This window comes from Pelophylax lessonae (genome assembly GCF_965119305.1).
Source record: "Pelophylax lessonae genome assembly, chromosome: 11".
NCBI classification, from domain to species: domain Eukaryota; kingdom Metazoa; phylum Chordata; class Amphibia; order Anura; family Ranidae; genus Pelophylax; species Pelophylax lessonae.
The window spans coordinates 231,962,118-231,982,829 of NC_138778.1; the positions used below are offsets into that span (position 1 = coordinate 231,962,118).

General features: G+C 49.5%; 1 protein-coding gene across 1 annotated transcript in view; it reads right to left on the reverse strand.

Annotated features, from left to right (window-relative positions):
- The window catches only part of NOL11 (nucleolar protein 11), a 33,149-nt gene extending 20,579 nt beyond the window's left edge, over window positions 1–12,570 (reverse strand). Inside the window, exons 1-8 of the mRNA XM_082272631.1 lie at window positions 12,382–12,570; window positions 9,111–9,224; window positions 8,903–8,959; window positions 7,153–7,301; window positions 5,123–5,180; window positions 4,734–4,875; window positions 3,087–3,266; window positions 2,756–2,832 (exon numbers count right to left, since the gene is read on the reverse strand). Of these exons, the coding sequence (XP_082128757.1) occupies window positions 2,756–2,832; window positions 3,087–3,266; window positions 4,734–4,875; window positions 5,123–5,180; window positions 7,153–7,301; window positions 8,903–8,959; window positions 9,111–9,224; window positions 12,382–12,519 (915 nt within the window). The 5' untranslated portion in view covers window positions 12,520–12,570. The remainder of the gene's footprint in view (window positions 1–2,755; window positions 2,833–3,086; window positions 3,267–4,733; window positions 4,876–5,122; window positions 5,181–7,152; window positions 7,302–8,902; window positions 8,960–9,110; window positions 9,225–12,381) is intronic.
- Window positions 12,571–20,712: the final 8,142 nt, after the last annotated feature.

The window sequence follows — 20,712 nt, forward strand, 5'->3', positions numbered from 1 at the left end:
GAAAAACACCCCCCGAGCATTTCTGGCCGTGGGCATCTTTATTAAGGGCAAATGATTCATGTAGCATTTACTTCCTGGAACCCACATGCCCTTAGCTCAAGCATGCATGCAAGAGAGTGTGTGCGCCTATGGTTTCCTCCTTATAAATGAGACTGGGTATGCACACATACAGAAACAGCAGCCGGTCCGAGCAGTCAGACTCGTCGATGCTGACTGCTCGGACCGGCTGCTGCTGTGTGTGCATACCCAGTCTGATTTATGAGGGAAACCATAGGACTCCCACCAGGTGGATTGGCTTACTATATACTGCACATTGCCTTTGCGCTGCAGGCGAGCGCGCGTTGCACTCAAAGGCTGACACCTGGTGGATGAATGTGGCACTGAAGTTTTTGAAGAAGCACCGCATGCCAAAAGTGATTCACAGAAGCACCACTTATTGGAAAATATTTCCACAATACTTTGTCATTTGTTACTCATTCACATATATTTTGGATTTATTGCACGGTGCAGGATTGACACATATGTATAGAAGTACATTTTATAAGTTTGAAAATGCTTATGCAAATTGAATAGCACCTTTATTTTAATTTTTCATTGTATTCATAATAGCGCACCACCTTCACATGATTATTTAATTTATATTTGAGTACTTGACTTTGGTGGTAGCAGCAATTCACCTTTTAAAGCGGAGTTCCGGCCACAAAATCGACATAATCAATTTTGGGCCATCCGCTTGCTTTTGGTCACCTGAAAAAGAATTGGATAGTTACGATTTTTTTGTTTTTGTTTACTTACCTTGTTATTGAAGAAAAATATACTCACCTTTCTTCTAGGGCTGAACGATAGTCGATGTGATATCGACTATCGTTCTGCGGGAGTGGGCGATATTCATATCGCCGAAGACACGATAATTACCATTAGGCAGGGAGAAGTCGGGACTCGGGGGGAGGAGGAGGACTCACAGTGCTGGCAGCTGTCCAACACGCTCAGCGGTGAGCAGCGCGCCGTGAGCAGCTGCACAGCTAACCAATCACGTGTGCCTGCACACCTGATTGGTTCGCTGTGCCGCTACTCACGTGATTGGTTCGCTGTGCCGCGCTCACCGCTCGGTCAAGAGAACTAGCTCCAGGGCGGCAGAGGGAACGTGTGCATGTCATGTCGGGCTGTGTTCTTCTACCTCCTACCACAACTGTGAGTCCCGACTCTGACTAATCCGTCGTCTGCATTCCACCCAGAGAAATATTGTGATATATATATAGTTGAAAACGAAATATCGCAATGTTCTTTTTTCCCCAATATCGTGCAGCCCTACTTTCTTCCACTTCCTCCCTCTACAGCTGCGTCCCGTTCCGTCACTTCCTCTTTGCATTGATTCCTGGGAGCTGAACGTCATCGCTCCCAGGAATCAATGCGCCTGCACCGGCCCTGCTCGTCTCTTCCGGTGCGGGCGCTCATTCCCTGCTAAACAGCTTCTGGGCATGCCCAGAAGCTGTGGAGGGATGACGCGCGCGCACCGGAAGTGACGAGCAGGGCCAGTGCAGGCGCATTCTGGTAGAAGAGGACGCAGAAGAGGACGCCCTGGCTTCAGCTGCCCACATCCTTGATGGCAGCGCTGGAGAAGAAATTTTCAAGGTAAGTATTTCTTCTAAAAGGTAAGTGCGAACCGGGACAGATCAGAGGTTATCCATTGTGGAATGTACTAGCCCTGACTGTCCCGGGGGGATTTCTATTAAACATTTTCGTGGCCGGAACTCCGCTTTCATTTAGTCACTACGTCTTTATCCCTGGCATTTTCCCATCCGCCAGCTGTAGCAGCGCATTAGTGTCCTTCTATTTTACAAATAATAAAAATGGTGATTTGGGAGAGTGAAGTTTCACTTTTAAGAATTTACTCCCACTTCCTGTTGTACAGGAGGCAACGTTCAAAGAGTCAATGCAAATCAATGACAAAAAAAAATCCTGGCAAAGGCTTTCCCATTTACTATTTTACAGTCCAGTACATTGACCATGGCTGTCTCCAGTCAGCAGGCATTTGGCTAAGATTTCAGGAGGGGTACCATCCATGGAGGATGAATCAACTTTTTCCCCAAATGCCCGACCTCCTCTAGGTGGGACTTAAAGCCCAGTGGTCACCTGTGTCCCCCAGAAGGAACACTCTTGCCTCGTTTCCACTGAGCGGATCGGTTTGGGTCGGTACGCTAATTTGAGTGTTTCCATTATGAAAGTGGCCCATACAAGCGAACCAAACCACACCATTCCTGGTCCTCCTTCAGATGTAGGGCCATAGCAAATGGTATGGTACGGTTAGGGCGGAGCTACTGGCGTCACGCGATACATTCCACTGATTGGCGGACAGGAAACTATCAATTATCACGTCAAACGAAAGCGCAAAACAAACACCTCATTTGGTGTAAACCCCGCATGGCCCCTGGTGGCCCGACTTACAGTGGAAACGCTCACCTGAATAGACCGGACCATTCGAACCCTTCCAAACTGTACCGACCCGAACCGCTCCGTTCAGTGGAAACGAGGCATCTGTATCCTATATCCCAACTCTAGGCACTTCCTCTTCAGCCTTTATCAGCTGTAGGAAGTGGACAATGGGGTTCAACTTATAGTTTTGATGACTAATTTTCCCAAACTTTGCAGGGTTGCACCTAAGATTTGGGGTACTCAGACCTCCAGGAGCCTTGGGAACAGATGAAGGGGGTACTCCATCCAGATTTATGGATCGGTTAGTGCTCTTATATATTACCTGATGGGTTATCTTCTGTGAGAACTCCTTACAGTCCTGCATTGTCTGGAATGACGTGTTCCATATACAGAGGCGATCTAAGAGTAAAGATACCAAAAACAATTATTACACTAATAGGAGCCAACACAGGTCCTTTAGAACTGATCACAAATCTGCTCATGGAAAGAAGGGAAGATCCGCTTCTAATTCCAATATTGGTTTGCTCTCATATGAAAAATCAGACAGACAGACAGTCCACACTCTACAAGAAGATTATCAGAAGACCGAACGTGTATTCCCGAGGAGTTCACACCCTCAACATTCCCAGCAGTAACTAAAGACCGATTATTACCTTTCTGTTTTGTTGCAGAGGGTGTCAGAGTTGCCAGGTGGGTGTCATCGAGAAGAATCAAAGCTCCGCTATCAGCAGGTTCTTGTAGGTGGAGAAGAGACGACATTGACAGCACAGGCTCCGCCCCCTCACTGGACTGAACCAATGGAACCAGAGACTGGCACACATGTCCTGTAGAGTCTGGAGAGACAAATAGGCAGTTTAAACCCCATACAAAAGAACAGAGAAATAAATTACTAAGAGACAATTAAAGCATTGCTTACAGGTGTGAAGGAATGAACTGTGCTACAAGCTCCACCGAGAGATAATAGTTCATATGAGAGGCTTCCCACTATGCACTGATTTCCTGGGTCTGTACACCCGCTGTGCCCATTATGAGGGGTTCCCACCATCCCTGTGCTGAGTTCCCGGGTCTGTACACCCGCTGTGCCCATTATGAGGAGTTCCCACCAACCCTGTGCTGAGTTCCCAGGTCTGTACACCTGCTGTGCCCATTATGAGGGGTTCCCACTATTCCTGTGCTGAGTTCCTGGGTCTGTACACCCGCTGTGCCCATTATGAGGGGTTCCCACCATCCCTGTGCTGAGTTCCCGGGTCTGTACACCCGCTGTGCCCATTATGAGGGGTTCCCACCATCCCTGTGCTGAGTTCCCGGGTCTGTACACCCGCTGTGCCCATTATGAGGGGTTCTCACCATCCCTGTGCTGAGTTCCCTGGTCTGTACCCCCGCTGTGCCCATTATGAGGGGTTCTCACCATCCCAGTGCTGAGTTCCTGGGTCTGTACCCCCGCTGTGCCCATTATGAGGGGTTCCCACCATCCCTGTGCTGAGTTCCCCGGTCTGTACCCCCGCTGTGCCCATTATGAGGGGTTCTCACCATCCCTGTGCTGAGTTCCCTGGTCTGTACACCCGCTGTGCCCATTATGAGGGGTTCTCACCATCCCTGTGCTGAGTTCCTGGGTCTGTACCCCCGCTGTGCCCATTATGAGGGGTTCTCACCATCCCTGTGCTGAGTCCCCTGGTCTGTACACCCGCTGTGCCCATTATGAGGGGTTCTCACCATCCCTGTGCTGAGTTCCTGGGTCTGTACCCCCGCTGTGCCCATTATGAGGGGTTCTCACCATCCCTGTGCTGAGTTCCCGGGTCTGTACACCTGCTGTGCCCATTATGAGGGGTTCTCACCATCCCTGTGCTGAGTTCCTGGGTCTGTACCCCCGCTGTGCCCATTATGAGGGGTTCTCACCATCCCTGTGCTGAGTTCCCGGGTCTGTACACCTGCTGTGCCCATTATGAGGGGTTCTCACCATCCCTGTGCTGAGTTCCTGGGTCTGTACCCCCGCTGTGCCCATTATGAGGGGTTCTCACCATCCCTGTGCTGAGTTCCCGGGTCTGTACACCTTGTGCGCCCATTATGAGGAGTTCCCGGGTCTGTACGCTTTGTGTGCCCACTATGGGTGTCCTCACCATCCATGCTGGATTTCTCACCCCTACTATAGGGAATCTGCCAGTAGAAGCGAGGAACTACAGAACTCCGATATCACCACTGTAGACATGAGAAGCCAGTGGGTGATCCAGCCAATAATTGGCCAATATGTGAAAAATTTATTTTGAGTAACCTAGGCTTGCAGACAGAAAACTTTTACTTACACAAAATTAATAGAGACACAGCATTTTTCTTCAGACTTGCAGTGAAGTTCAGGATTCGGGATTCCTCTGTGAACACCCCCAGCTTATATCTCAGCGTTACACCAGGACTCGGCTTCCAAATGTTTACATAAAAATCTGTAACCTGCAAAGAAGACATCAAAAAAATCACCAAAGGCGATAAATGTGATGGACTCCCCCCTCCCCCCTATACACACTTTCCCCACTCCACAACAACTTCTAGTATACGGCTCCTGGCAATGGCAGCCCCTGTAGGAGAATGTTCTCTCAACACAAGACAGCGTCCATATCTCACCATATGAAGCTCCATTCCACTGACACAACCTTCTACATGTCAGCACCTACAGAGACTAAGATTACCGAGAGCGTACCTTTTCTGTAATGAACATTAATATGGGTTGTCCATCTTCCAGAAACATCTCCGACCACCTACAAGACAAGAGAAGAGAATGGTGAGAGAAGCCCAGAAGTGGAAGACATAAAAACAAGAGAAAGAGTGCAAGATGCCCACCTGATACACAAAGTGAGCAATCCCCCCAATAGGATGTCCACATCAGGCACAGGGTGAGCAACCCCCCCCCCCCCCATACACAGGGTGAGAACTAACCCCATCCCAATAGGCCATCCACCTCAGGCACAGGGCAAGAAACCCCCCCCCCCCCATAGGACACAGACATCCACTTAAAGCACAGGGTGGGAAGTGGGTCCCCCCCCCCCCATAGAACATCTACTTCAGGCACAGGGGGAGAACCCCCCCAATAGGATGGGCACTTCATGCACAGGGTGAGAAACCCCCACCCTCCCCCATAGGAGGTCCACTTCAGGCACAGGGTGAGAACCCCCCCGATAGGAGGTCCACTTCAGGCACAGGGTGAGAACCCCCCCCCCCCCCCATAGGAGGTCCACTTCAAGCACATGTTGAGAACCCCCCCCCCCCCACCAATAAGACACCCACTTCAGGCACAGGGCAAGAACCCCCCCCCCCCCCCCAAACAGGATGTCCACTTCAAGCATAGGGTGAGAAAACCTCCCCCCCTCCAATAGGACGTCCACTTCAGGCACAGGGTGAGAACCCCCCCAATAGGACGTCCACTTCAAGCACAGGGCGAGACACCCCCCCCCCCAATAGGACTTCCACTTCAAGCACAGGGCGAGAGACCCCCCCCCCCCAATAGGACGTCCACTTCAAGCACAGGGCGAGAAACCACCCCCCCCCCAATAGGACGTCCACTTCAAGCACAGGGCGAGAAACCACCCCGCCAATAGGACATCCACTTCAAGCACAGGGCGAGAAACCCCCCCGCCAATAGGACATCCACTTCAAGCACAGGGCGAGAAACCCCCCCGCCAATAGGACATCCACTTCAAGCACAGGGCGAGAAACCCCCCCGCCAATAGGACATCCACTTCAAGCACAGGGCGAGAAACCCCCCCGCCAATAGGACATCCACTTCAAGCACAGGGCGGGAAACCCCCCCCCAATAGGATGTCCACTTCAGGCACAAGGCGAGAAACCACACCCTATAGGACGTTCCGGCTCTCCCTTTTACATTCTCAGGAATATACCATTAAAGTGATACTAAAGCTAAAAACATTATTTTAATGCCTTATTTCCTTTACATTTCTCTGTCCTCCACCTTAGATCCAGCGCTGTGCATGGCTGCATCTCTTCTCCCCTCTCCTCCTCTTCACACAGCCATTGGTTCATGCTGCTGTCAATCAAATGCAGTGAGGAGGATGAGGGGGCGGGGCTAAGGCTGGATACACACTATACAACTTTTGTAGTTAGATTGCCTTTAGATTTACCTTCAACTATGTAATGCAAGGGCCGGCCTGACTGCATACAGATTGGAAGTGTTTAGGTTTGACCTCACATTAGATGGTTTTGGTAAATCTAAAAGGAAATGGTAAAATGTGTATCCAGCTTAAGTCTCCATAGACACACAGCTCGGGAGCGAGCAGACACCGTGTGTCCCCTCAGCAAACAGCTTGCTATGGAATATACGAAGAAGGGGAGGAGCCAAGATTGCTGGTGGGGGGGGGGGGGGGGGGGGCTTGGATCAGGACAGAACATGTTTGGTATTTTAATTTAAAAAAATGACATTACTTTAGTAACACTAACACTCCGGGCGCAGTTTCAGCGAGGGAGTCTGGGGCAATTTATTTTCCCTGGTTCCCACCCATGTGAACAGGCCGCACTGAGAAGGCTGCCGATTCACGTTGTCCAAATAGGATGCGGTTCAAAACGTATCCAATTATCATAAATGTGAACAGAGCCTAAATCCGACATCTCATACTGCTCATGGCAGATATGCAGAGCCAGGAAATGCAGAGGAAGTGCTGAGATAAAACCAAAATCCCTATCATCTGACTCAGACCACCCTCTGGGTACAGAACATACTTGATGGTCTCTTCTTGCGATAAAACATTTTCAACTTCTTGGTGAGGATCAGCGAGCAGCGTGTCTAAGTGGCGGACGGCTCCGTGACGAAACAGGATGAGCGGATCAGCGTCTGGAAGGCTGTGGATTCGACAAACCTCTGCGGAAAGCTGCAGATGGAGGAAAACAAACATTTACACAACTGACACCACAACAAATTCTGCAGTATACAAAACAAAAGACAGGGCTCTCTATAATGGCAACACTGCCCCAGATACATTGTATCCAGTACCCTGCCCCAGATCCATTGTATCCAGTACACTGCCCCAGATCCATTGTATCCAGTACACTGCCCCAAATACATTGTACCCAGTACACTGCCCCAGATACATTGTATCCAGTACACTGCCCCAGATCCATTGCATCCAGTACACTGCCCGAGATCCATTGTATCCAGTACACTGCCCGAGATCCATTGTATCCAGTATACTGCCCAAGATCCATTGTATCCAGTACACTGCCCGAGATACATTGTATCCAGTACACTGCCCCAGATTCATTGCATCCAGTACACTGCCCGAGATCCATTGTATCCAGTACCCTGCCCCAGATCCATTGTATCCAGTACACTGCCCGAGATACATTGTATCCAGTACCCTGCCCGAGATCCATTGTATCCAGTACCCTGCCCCAGATACATTGTACCCAGTACCCTGCCCCAGATACATTGTATCCAGTACCCTGCCCCAGATCCATTGTATCCAGTACCCTGCCCCAGATCCATTGTATCCAGTACCCTGCCCCAGATCCATTGTATCCAGTACACTGCCCGAGATACATTGTATCCAGTACCCTGCCCGAGATACATTGTATCCAGTACCCTGCCCCAGATACATTGTACCCAGTACACTGCCCCAGATCCATTGTATCCAGTACACTGCCCGAGATACATTGTATCCAGTACCCTGCCCGAGATACATTGTATCCAGTACCCTGCCCCAGATACATTGTACCCAGTACACTGCCCCAAATACATTGTACCCAGTACCCTGCCCCAGATACATTGTATCCAGTACACTGCCCCGAGATACATTGTATCCAGTACACTGCCCCGAGATACATTGTATCCAGTACACTGCTAATAACTCCGCCCACAAACCATAGGAAGACACTGCAAGGAACATCCAAATACGGGAGGTGTCATTAGGGATTTGTTTTTAACCGATTGACCTCCTAAAGTTTTAACCCCCTTCACGACCAGGCCATTTTTTTGCTGATCAGCACTGTGCTACTTTAACGGCTTGCCGGCCAGCCGCCGTGGTTTTACTGCAGATCTGTCCCGCGAAATGTCGTACCTGTACACTGCTACGCAGGACTGCTAGCGGGGGTGTATGCACGCGCCCATTGGTCACAGGGGAAGCCAATCAGCGGGTCTGGCGGCTGCAATTGCTGCCGGACACCTGCGATCGCTCTCCCCGGAGACAGAATGGCGGTCTGCTGTTGTAAACACGGCACACCGCTGTTCTGTCAGTTATGAACGGGGGGGTCCCCTCCCGCTCTTTGCAATGACGGCTGCTCAGCCACATCGGTTGTTATTACAAGAAAATCGACCATCGGCTCTCAACAACGGTTGCCGGGGTGGCGCCTCTAGCTGCAGCCATCGCCCCGGTACAACCCCTGAACCCGAGGCCACATATTTGCGTTCCGTTGGGTGTGAAGGGGTTAGGAGGAATGTGAAGGGAAGGATAAAGCCGACTGGAAATCATCTCACCGTTGCTTTGAAGACTTTTTCCAAGCTGACGTCGTCCTCCTTCCAAATCCGGATCACCTGCAGAGAAATATAGAGAGTCAGCGGAGGGAAGAGGGGGAGACGAGGCTGCAGAACTTATGGGTGGAGTCTTGTTGTACTGTGGGCGGAGTCTTGTATATCTGATCTCCGGATAGTAACAGAGCAGATCCCGCACACACAGGAGGATTACCTTGTCATCATGGACCACCAGGCACTCCCCGGTGCCGGTATTATACACCGCCGGACACGTCACCCGCTGCCCTTGTTTTACCGTCCAACTTCCCAGCGGCCTCTGATCCGACACCTGTACAATGTACAGAAACAAAGTGTCAATAAAGTTATTCAGATGACAAATAATGACACCACAGCTGCTGATCTCTGTCCTCACCCAGCTCACAATCCCCCATCATGTATAATACATCCACCACCTCCCCTGGAAATGACGGTTCCCTGGCTGTCAGATTGGCTCCACAATGCACCACCTCCCCTGGAAATGCCAAAACCCTGGCTGTCAGGGTGGCTTCACAATGCACCACCTCCCCTGGAAATGCCGGTTCATTGGCTGTCAGGTTGGCTCCACACTGCACCCCCTCCCCTGGAAATCCCAGTTCCCTGGCTGTCAGGTTGGCTCCACAATGCACCACCTCCCCTGGAAATGCCAAAACCCTGGCTGTCAGGGTGGCTTCACAATGCACCACCTCCCCTGGAAATGCCGGTTCATTGGCTGTCAGGGTGGCTCCACAATGCACCACCTCACCTTGAAATGCCGGATCCCTGACTGGCAGGTCGGCTCCACAACACACGGAGACGCTGATTGGATATATTACACCCTCTCACAGCCCTCCTCTGAGGAGTACAGCCCTGAAGAAGGGGGAGGCCACTCCCAGAAACCTGTTGGTTAGCTTATAAAATTCCCCAACTGAGACACTCTTCCTCCATCTCCCGATTGTTCATGCAGACTCATTAACACTGAACCAGCTGTGACTTCACTGGCGTCCTGCTTGTTCCCCCTGACCAGAAGCCAGGCAATGGGGCATTTTTACAGCAGAAGGAAACCCTCCAGACCCTGGCGAGAGGAGTGATCATAGGTGGGATCAACAGAAGGGAAAACCAATGGCTGCCAGCTTCCACAAATGCAGCCAACCAGTGTCTTTTTAAGGACGGAGGTCCCACCCCAGCTCCAGAGTGCGGGAGGCTGACCTCAGGTTACCCCCTCATCCCTTCATACCAGGACACACATTAATTACACCCATTCTGTGGCCGATTAACCCCTTGCTGACCACCAGCAGTACATATACTGCGGCAGGTTGGCTCTGTCCCGTGAAATGACGTACCTGTACGTCGCTGCGGAGGCGCGCTCCCGTTCGCCACAGGAGGAAGCCGATTCGCGGGTCCCACAGCTGCGATGTCCAATGGGCACCCATGATCGCTCCCCATAGAGACAGAACGGTGGTGTGGTGTTGTAAACACAGCAGGCCGCTGTTCTGTCAGTAATGAACACAGGGATCCTCCTATTTAGGAACACAGGTCTCTGCGTTCATGCAGCAAGCCCATCCCCCACCCAGTTAGAAAGCATCCCCTAGGGACACATTTAACCCTTTGATTGCCCCTGCTGTTAACCCCTTCCCTGCCAGTGTCATTATTACAGTGACAGTGCATATTTATAGCACCGATTACTGTAGTGATGTCACTGGTCCCCCAAAAAGTGTCAAAAATGTCAGTTAGGGGTCCGATCTGTCCGCCGCAATGTCGCAGTCCCGCTAAAAATCGCAGATCGCCGCCATTACTAGTAAAAAAATAAATAAAAATGACATAAATCTTTCCCGTCGTTTGTAGATGCCATAACTTTTGCACAAACCAATCAAAATACGCTTATTGGGATTATTTTTATCAAAAATATGTAATAGAATACAAATTAGCCTAAAATGATGAAAAAGTTTGATATTTAATTTTTTTTTTTTTTTTTTTATTGAGAATGTCATAGCAGAATGAGAAAAATATTGTTTTTTTTTTCCCCCAGAATTGTCGCTCTTTTTCTGTTTATAGCACAAAAAATAAAAATCGCAGAGGTGATCAAATAACACCAAAAGAAAACTCTGATTGTGGGAAAAAAGTACATCAGTTTTATTTGGGTACAGCGTTGCACGACCGCGCAATTGTCGGTTAAAGTAACGCAGAGCCGAATCGCAAAAAATGGCCTGGTCATTAAGGGGGCATTTTTTTTGCGATTCGGCTCTGCGTTATTTTACCTGACAATTGCGCGGTCATGCAACGCTGTACCCAAATAAAACTGATGTACTTTTTTCCCCACAATCAGAGTTTTCTTTTGGTGGTATTTGATCACCTGTGCGATTATTTTTTGCGCTATAAACAAAAAAAGAGCAACAATTCTGGGAAAAAAAAAATAATAATATTGCTCACATTCTGCTATGACATTCCCAAAAAAAAAAAAAATAATAATAATAATTTAAAAATCAAAACATTTTAACATTTTAGGCCAATTTGTTTTCTGCTACATATTTGTTAAACTAAATCACAATCAGTGTATTTCGATTGGTTTGCGCAAAAGTTATCACGTCTACAAACTACAGGAAAGATTTGTCATTTTTATTGTTCTTTTTTTTACTAGTAATGGCGGCAATCAGCGATTTTTAGCGGGACTGCGACATTGCGGCGGACAGATCGGACCCTTGACTGACATTTTTGACACTTTTGGGGTTACCAGTGACATTTCTACAGTAATCAGTGCTATACATATGCACTGTTACTGTAAAAATGACACTGGCAGGGAAGGGGTTAACAGTGTGGGGTGATCAAGGGGTTAAATATGAGACTAGGGGAGTGTTTCTAACTGTATGGGGGTTCGGCTTGTGAAATGATCACAGAGACATGTGATCCTATATAGAAGGATCACAGGCGCTCTGTGATCATTCCAGGGAGAAGAACAGTCAGATGTGTTTACAACAGCCGACCGTCCTTCTCTCTCAGTGGGGAACGATCACCGGTGTCAGACTGCAAACGGAGCCGCCTGATCCGTGCATCGGAGTCCGCGCTGAGGAATGGCGTGGGAGCGCGGCGGCGCGCACTCGCCCCCAAGCTGCAGGCGCGCGACCGACGTAGAACTACGGCAGTTCACGCGGGGGGGAGGGGCTGCCTGCTGCAGTATTTCTGCGGTGGGCGGCCTGGAAGCGGTAAACTCCCTTGGTGCCTCCTCTGCATTATATCAGCCTCAGGATCTGTGTAATTATTGGGTGTTCTGGATTACAGGGATGAGGTGAGAGCCCTGATCTCTGGTATTGGGGGGGGGGGGAATAGGACTGTCTTGGCTGCTTTTAACCCCCCCCCCCCCCAAAATCTGAACTGATAAATGCTGGCAGCTCCCATATCACCCCCCCCCCCCCAGGATAAGAGGCCCAGACATGACTGCTCCCTGTCCCCCCAAAACACAGGAGCCCCCCTACCTTATACAACGTCACCGTCCTCTCCGCCTCCGTCAGCAGCACCCTGTCACCGTCCCCGCCCGCCTCCAATCCCTGCACTCCACCGACACCGGATCCCTGCAACCCGCACAACGTGAGCTCCTCACACAGCGCCGCCATCTTGGCAGTCGCAGGGCAGTGACGTCAAGAGAGTGGCGCGACATGCGGCCCATGAGACAGGAGGACACACATGCGGTACAGTGTCTGAGGAGACACAGCGGCCGCTAGAGGAGGGACAGAGGTACTGCAACTCTGGACAGCGAAAGGAAGAGACAGAACGGTGCAGGAGGCAGCCAGGAAATACAACTTATTGAGACAGCGGCCACTATAGGGAGGAGCGGGAACTGCATCCTCCTCTCTCCACTATTATTATTATTATTATTATTATTGACTGCACAGTACTACTTCTCCTGTCCTGTATGCCGGGTGTAATTCTCAGTATCTGTTCTTATTCTGTATGTATGGACTCTGCACAGTACTACTTCTCCTGTCCTGTATGCCGGGTGTAATTCTCGGTATCTGTTCTTATTCTGTATGTATGGACTCTGCACAGTACCACTTCTCCTGTCCTGTATGCTGGGTGTAATTCTCGGTATCTGTTCTTATTCTGTATGTATGGACTCTGCACAGTACTACTTCTCCTGTCCTGTATGCTGGGTGTTATTCTCAGTATCTGTTCTTATTCTGTATGTATGGACTCTGCACAGTACTACTTCTCCTGTCCTGTATGCCGGGTGTAATTCTCAGTATCTGTTCTTATTCTGTATGTATGGACTCTGCACAGTACTACTTCTCCTGTCCTGTATGCTGGGTGTTATTCTCAGTATCTGTTCTTATTCTGTATGTATGGACTCTGCACAGTACTACTTCTCCTGTCCTGTATGCCGGGTGTAATTCTCAGTATCTGTTCTTATTCTGTATGTATGGACTCTGCACAGTACCACTTCTCCTGTCCTGTATGCCGGGTGTAATTCTCAGTATCTGTTCTTATTCTGTATGTATGGACTCTGCACAGTACTACTTCTCCTGTCCTGTATGCCGGGTGTAATTCTCAGTATCTGTTCTTATTCTGTATGTATGGACTCTGCACAGTACTACTTCTCCTGTCCTGTATGCTGGGTGTTATTCTCAGTATCTGTTCTTATTCTGTATGTATGGACTCTGCACAGTACTACTTCTCCTGTCCTGTATGCCGGGTGTAATTCTCAGTATCTGTTCTTATTCTGTATGTATGGACTCTGCACAGTACTACTTCTCCTGTCCTGTATGCTGGGTGTAATTCTCGGTATCTGTTCTTATTCTGTATGTATGGACTCTGCACAGTACCACTTCTCCTGTCCTGTATGCTGGGTGTAATTCTCAGTATCTGTTCTTATTCTGTATGTATGGACTCTGCACAGTACCACTTCTCCTGTCCTGTATGCCGGGTGTAATTCTCAGTATCTGTTCTTATTCTGTATGTATGGACGCACGCTTTATTGTTATGAACACTTACACAGTAATCCTCTTGAAATTATGTATATAAAGTAAGGTTTGACAACGTCCTGTAGGACGTAACGCGTAGGGGTAGAAGGAGCCACATTTCGTGATGTCACCCGCTGCTATCCAGAATCTTTCAAGTGGAACACATAGGTGTTTGGAGCTGTATCCATACCTGCCTTTATATGCATCATTACAAGAGGATTACTGTGTAAGTGTTCATAACAATAAAGTGTGCGTTTTAGACATACAGAGATATTGTTTTACTGTTATCATACATGCTGTGACATTCGGTAAATATTGGAGTGGTCGGGACCTCTTTGCACCAGTTATGCCTTATCCCAGGCTGAAGGAATCGGTGTATTTTGACCTTCCTGTTGGCTCCGGGATCATCTATTGTAGGTGAGCGAGCAATCTGTGTGCCGGTGGTGGGCTCAATCACACATCTTCCCAGGTGATTGAATCTTTCACAGAAGGAACTTTTCCCTCACAAGGATCTTTCCTATTGGGGCTCTGGACTTGTCCCTCCTAAGGACTTTTCCTATTGTGACTCTTGACTGTTATCCCTCCTAAGGACTTTTCCTATTGTGACTCTTAAATGTTATCCCTCCTAAGGACTTTTCCTATTGGGGCTCTGGACTGTTATCCCTCCTAAGGACTTTTCCTATTGGGGCTCTGGACTGTTGTCCCTCCTAAGGATCTTTCCTATTGGGGCTCTGGACTTGTCCCTCCTAAGGACATTTCCTATTGTGACTCTTGACTGTTATTCCTCCTAAGGACTTTTCCTATTGGGGCTCTGGACTGTTGTCCCTCCTAAGGATCTTTCCTATTGGGGCTCTGGACTGTTGTCCCTCCTAAGGACTTTTCCTATTGGGGCTCTGGACTGTTGTCCCTCCTAAGGACTTTTCCTATTGGGACTTTGGACTGTTGTCCCTCCTAAGGATCTTTCCTATTGGGACTTTGGACTGTTGTCCCTCCTAAGGATCTTTCCTATTGGGGCTCTGGACTGTTGTCCCTCCTAAGGACTTTTCCTATTGGGGCTCTGGACCAGTGGCGGCCGGTGTATTGAGGGCGCAGGGGCGCCGCCCCCCCATCCATGCGTCCGGCCCCCTAATCTACATGCAGGGGCGCCGGACGCATGGAGCTTAATGGGTTTTTATTTTTTTTAAATCACCTGATTAGAGCCAGAGGCTCTAATAGGGTGATGCAAAGGGTGGTCCCGGGGCGCAGAGCAGTTTTCCACCGAGCCCACCCATTGTGTGACAATAGCGAATGAAAATTCGCTATTGTCACACCGATCCTCCTCCTGGCCAATCAGGAAGCCGGTCTAATACTGGCTTCCTGATTGGCCGCAAGGCAAACCCCATGCCATTGGCCGAGGAGGAGGCGGGAGCGGGAGGACTCAAGCAGACGCGCCGCCGGGGGACACAGTGAAGAGAAGCCGCGGCTGAGTGTTCCTGTGTTCGGGGCTCGTCCTCATCCTCGTCCTTCTCCATCTGTACCGGCCAGTGTGAGGGAAGGTGGGCTGCTGTGTCTGTGTGTAGGACACCCTCACCGAGGCTGCATAGTCACTGTGACCGTAGTGTGCAGTCCGCTCATTGGGCTCCTCTACATCCTGCAGACAGTGCACATCTCCTTATAAGAGAGCCAACCCCTTTCCTCGTTATGCTGGCACTGCAGGTGAATGGTGCTCTCACTACAGAGGAAGGTATGGATGGAAATTACAGTATGTACAGAGAAGGCTGTGCTTCTAGAATATTCATCCCGGTCATGTACTCACCCAAGGAGAACACCTGTCAAGGCTCACCCATACTCCAGGGCTCCAGGTAAGTGCACTAGTCTCGGGGGGGGGGGGGGTGGGACCCACACTGCATTGAAGGCGGCACACACGCACGCTGGTCACTGCATTGAAGGGGGCATGTACGCTGGTCACTGCATTGAAGGGGGCATGTACGCTGGTCTCTGCATTGAAGGGGGCACGCTGGTCACTGCATTGAAGGGGGCACGCTGGTCACTGAATTGAAAGGGGGCACGCTGGTCACTACATTGAAGGGGGCACGCTGGTCACTGCTTTGAAGGGGGCACACTGGTCACTGTGCATTGAAAGGGGCATGCTGGTCACTGTGCATTGAAAGGGGCACACTGGTCACTGTGCATTGAAAGAGGGCATGCTGGTCTCTCTGCATTGAAAGGGGGCACGCTGGTCACTGCATTGATGGGGGCATGATGGTCTCTCTGCATTGAAGGGGGCATGCTGGTCACTGCATTGATGGGGGCACGGTGGTCACTCTGCATTGAAAGGGGGCACACTGGTCTCTCTGAATTGAAAGGGGGCACGCTGGTCACTCTGCATTGAAAGGGGGCACACTGGTCACTGAATTGAAAGGGGGCACGCTGGTCACTACATTGAAGGGGGCACGCTGGTCACTGCTTTGAAGGGGGCACACTGGTCACTGTGCATTGAAAGGGGCATGCTGGTCACTGTGCATTGAAAGGGGCACACTGGTCACTGTGCATTGAAAGAGGGCATGCTGGTCTCTCTGCATTGAAAGGGGGCACGCTGGTCACTGCATTGATGGGGGCATGATGGTCTCTCTGCATTGAAGGGGGCATGCTGGTCACTGCATTGATGGGGGCACGGTGGTCACTCTGCATTGAAAGGGGGCACACTGGTCTCTCTGAATTGAAAGGGGGCACGCTGGTCACTCTGCATTGAAAGGGGGCACACTGGTCTCTCTGCATTGAAAGGGGGCACACTATACCTTACTGAAGGCCCTTTTCACACTTTTGTGACCTCAAAGTCACGCAATTTTTTACAGCATTTTTTGCCGCAAAGCAATGCCTATTACATTTTTCTGTTTGCGCCCCCCCCCCCCCCCCAATTTTGAGCACCAGCCGCCACTGCTCTGGACTGTTGTCCCTCCTAAGGATCTTTCCTATTGGGACTATGGACTGTAAAAGGATCTTTCCTATTGGGGCTCTGTACTGTTGTCCCTACTAAGGATCTTTCCTATTGAGACTCTGGACTGTTGTCCCTCCTAAGGATCTTTCATAGTTACATACATAGTTACATAGTAGGTGAGGTTGAATAAAGACAATAGTCCATCCAGTTCAACCTGTGTAGGTGTGTGTGGCTGTAATCATCTCACATAGCCCTGAATGTTCTGATCCTTGAGATGTACGTCTAAGAGTCTTTTGAAAGCCACCATACTTCCCACAGAAACCACCTCTTGTGGTAGAGAATTCCACAATCTTGTAGCCCTAACAGTAAAGAACCCCCCACGTTGCCTGAAGTTAAAACGCTTCTCCTCTAATCGCATTGTATGCCCTCGAGTCCTCATGCAATCCCTTTGACTGAATAGCGGTTTTTCTATGCCGAGATCCCCATTGAGATATTTATAAATTGCTATCATGTCCCCCCTCAGGCGTCTCTTCTCCAGGGAGAATAAATCAAGTGATTGCAGACGCTCTTCATAATTAAGGTCCTCCAATCCCCTAATCAGTTTAGTTGCCCTTCTCTGGACTCTCTCCAGCTCCAGCACATCCCTCCTGAGGACTGGCGACCAGAACTGGACAGAATACTCCAGATGAGGTCGGACCAGAGTTTTATAAAGTGGAAGGATTATAGTCTTATCTCTGGAATACATCCCTTTCTTTATGCATGCTAATATTCTGCTGGCTTTGGCAGCTGCCGCTTGACATTGCATGCTATTGCCTAATCTATCATCAACCAAGACTCCCAGATCTTTCTCCATTTTTGATTCCCCAAAGGGTTCCCCTCCTAACGTGTATTGTGCTTTTGTGTTTTTAGTCCCCAAGTGCAAAACCTTACACTTCTCCACATTAAACCTCATTTGCCATGTCGTTGCCCACTCCGTTATTTTGTCTAGGTCATTCTGTAGGATATCTGCTTCATGCTGTGCAGTTATTGCCCTGCCCAATTTTGTGTCATCTGCAAAAACTGATATCGAACTCCTGATCCCGTCCTCAATGCTGTCTATGAATAAATTGAACAAGGTTGGTCCCAGGACTGAGCCTTGGGGGACCCCGCTTACCACTTCAGATCAGTCTGAGTATGCGCTGTTTATTACTACCCTTTGGACACGCCCTTTTAGCCAGTTACGTATCCAAGAGCAAACCCTGCTGTCGATACCTGCAGACCTTATTTTATAAATTAAGCGCTTGTGGGGAACTGCATCAAACGCCTTAGCGAAATCCAAGTATACCACATCCACTGGTCTGCCCCTATCTAGCTCACAGCTCACCTCCTCGTAGAATGTTAAGAGATTGGTTTCGCTATTGTCACATGGATCTTCCTCCTGGCCAATCAGAAAGCGGGTCCTGAGACCTGTTTCCCGATTGGCCAAAAGGAGAAGCCATGCCATTGGGGATGGAGGAGGAGACGAAAAAGACGGGGAAGAAGCCGCCGCTGTCGCCTGCTACTGTAGATGGGTGAGTATGCCGGGGGTCCTGTACTATCATGCTGTGGTCCGGGGGTGTGCGGCCTGGTGTGGTCCGGGGGGGGGGGGGGGGGATTCCGTCTAAAACCCCCCCACCCCCCCCGGCCCATGGAGCACCAACCGCCACTACGGTTGTATACGTTTTGGGGTGCAGGGCGTGTTATGGAAAGCATCTTCAGACGTTGGGGTTGGTCTCTTAGAACTTAGAACTCTTGGCTGCCATGCACATCTGCACCAGATTTTCCACTCACCAGTTTTAGTATATCAACCGTACAGAGACTCGGACACAGCCAGTAGGACACTCCATAGGCAGTGATTGGATCTTGAATGTAATTATCAGGTGAAAGATGAAAGTAACAAATCATTGGTAAAATGCAGAGAAAATGTATCATTCCCTTAGTAGACCAGCAAATTTTAGGGGTCCCATTCAGGGATTTGAGTGAAACCCGCTCACTTCCACTATTAATTGGCTGTCCTTATTATGATTTCATTCTCCTGATGAAGGGCCCATCAAACCCCCGAAACTTGTGCTGATCTGGACGTTACCATTGGTGTGGTGCTCTCTATCTCCTACATTTTATATTTTATTTCTAAAACATTCCTTTTAAAAAAATGAAGACTCATCCAAAGACGCATACACCTCTGCACCCCTCCCCCATACTGAAAAAGAAAACAAGAGACAAGGAAGGAGTCAGGAAATGCTTGAAAAGTTTTTTGGGAAGTTTATTTACAGTCAGACGTAAAGAAGATTGTAGGAGCGATCCCGAGGAAACACAAAACAGAAAGGAAATAACGGGATGGATTAACATGCTCAATGTCTGCTAGGTTTAACCCCCATGCTCCCTGTAAGAAGTCCCGTCACCTACAAATCGGCCATTTTGTGACCTTAACTAAGGCAGAATCCCGAGTCCGCTTCAGCTTCAGTTTGGTAACAGGTTCTCTTTATCTTGGTCCAGGCGAAAGAGACAATAATACATTGTCAACAAAAAGATAAAAAACAAATCCCTCAAAATTAGGAACATGTAAACAAGATGGTGGAATATTTTCTGTCTCCCAGTATTGTACTGGTTAGAGCAAGTATTAGTGATGTCCAAATATAGCAATAATGATTGGTGCTCAGATGAATGGGTGGGCCTAGACTCCTGACTGTATACAAGGTTCACTGAGAATGCAGCCTATCCATTCACTAGAGAGCGGTGACATCACTGAGAATGCAGCCTATCCATTCACTAGAGAGTGGTGACATCACTGAGAATGCAGCCTATCCATTCACTAGAGAGCAGTGACATCACTGAGAATGCAGCCTATCCATTCACTAGAGAGCAGTGACATCACTGAGAATGCAGCCTATCCATTCACTAGAGAGTGGTGACATCACTGAGAATGCAGCCTATCCATTCACTAGAGAGCGGTGACATCACTGAGAATGCAGCCTATCCAATCACTAGAGAGCGGTGACATCACTGAGAATGCAGCCTATCCATTCACTAGAGAGCAGTGACATCACTGAGAATGCAGCCTATCCAATCACTAGAGAGCGGTGACATCACTGAGGATGCAGCCTATCCATTCACTAGAGAGTGGTGACATCACTGAGAATGCAGCCTATCCATTCACTAGAGAGTGGTGACATCACTGATAATGCAGCCTATCCAATCACTAGAGAGTGGTGACATCACTGAGAATGCAGCCTATCCATTCACTAGAGAGCGGTGACATCACTGAGAATGCAGCATATCCATTCACTAGAGACCGGTAATATCACTGAGAATGCAGCCTATCCATTCATTAGAGAGCGGTGACATCACTGAGAATGCAGCCTATCCAATCACTAGAGACCGGTGACATCACTGACATCCTTATCTAGAGTTTTAATGAAATACAGTAAATGACAATCAGACAGTGGCGGCTGGTGCGTTGGGGGTGCAGGGGCGCCGCCCCCCCTATCCATGCGTCCGGCCCCCTAATCTGCATGCAGGGCGCCGGACGCATGGAGTTCAATGGGTTTTTTTGTTTTTATTAATCACCTGATTAGAGCCAGAGGCTCTAATAGGCTTTAGAAAAGGGTGGACCCGGGGCGCAGAGCAGTGCACCCCGGGCCCACCCAATGTGTGACAATAGCGAATGAAAATTTGCTATTGTCACACAGTTCCTCCTCCTGGCCAATCAGGAAGCGTGTCCGAGATTGGCCGAAAAGGCAAAAACCATGCCATTGGCCGAGGAGGAGGCGGCGGAAGGACGCGAGGAGACGCCGCCGCTGCAGGTAAGTGCACTGTTCCGTCTGCATTGAAGGGGGGCACGCTGCGCTGGTCTCTCTGCATTGAAGAGGGCACGCTGCGCTGGTCTCTCTGCATTGAAAGTGGGCTTGATGGTC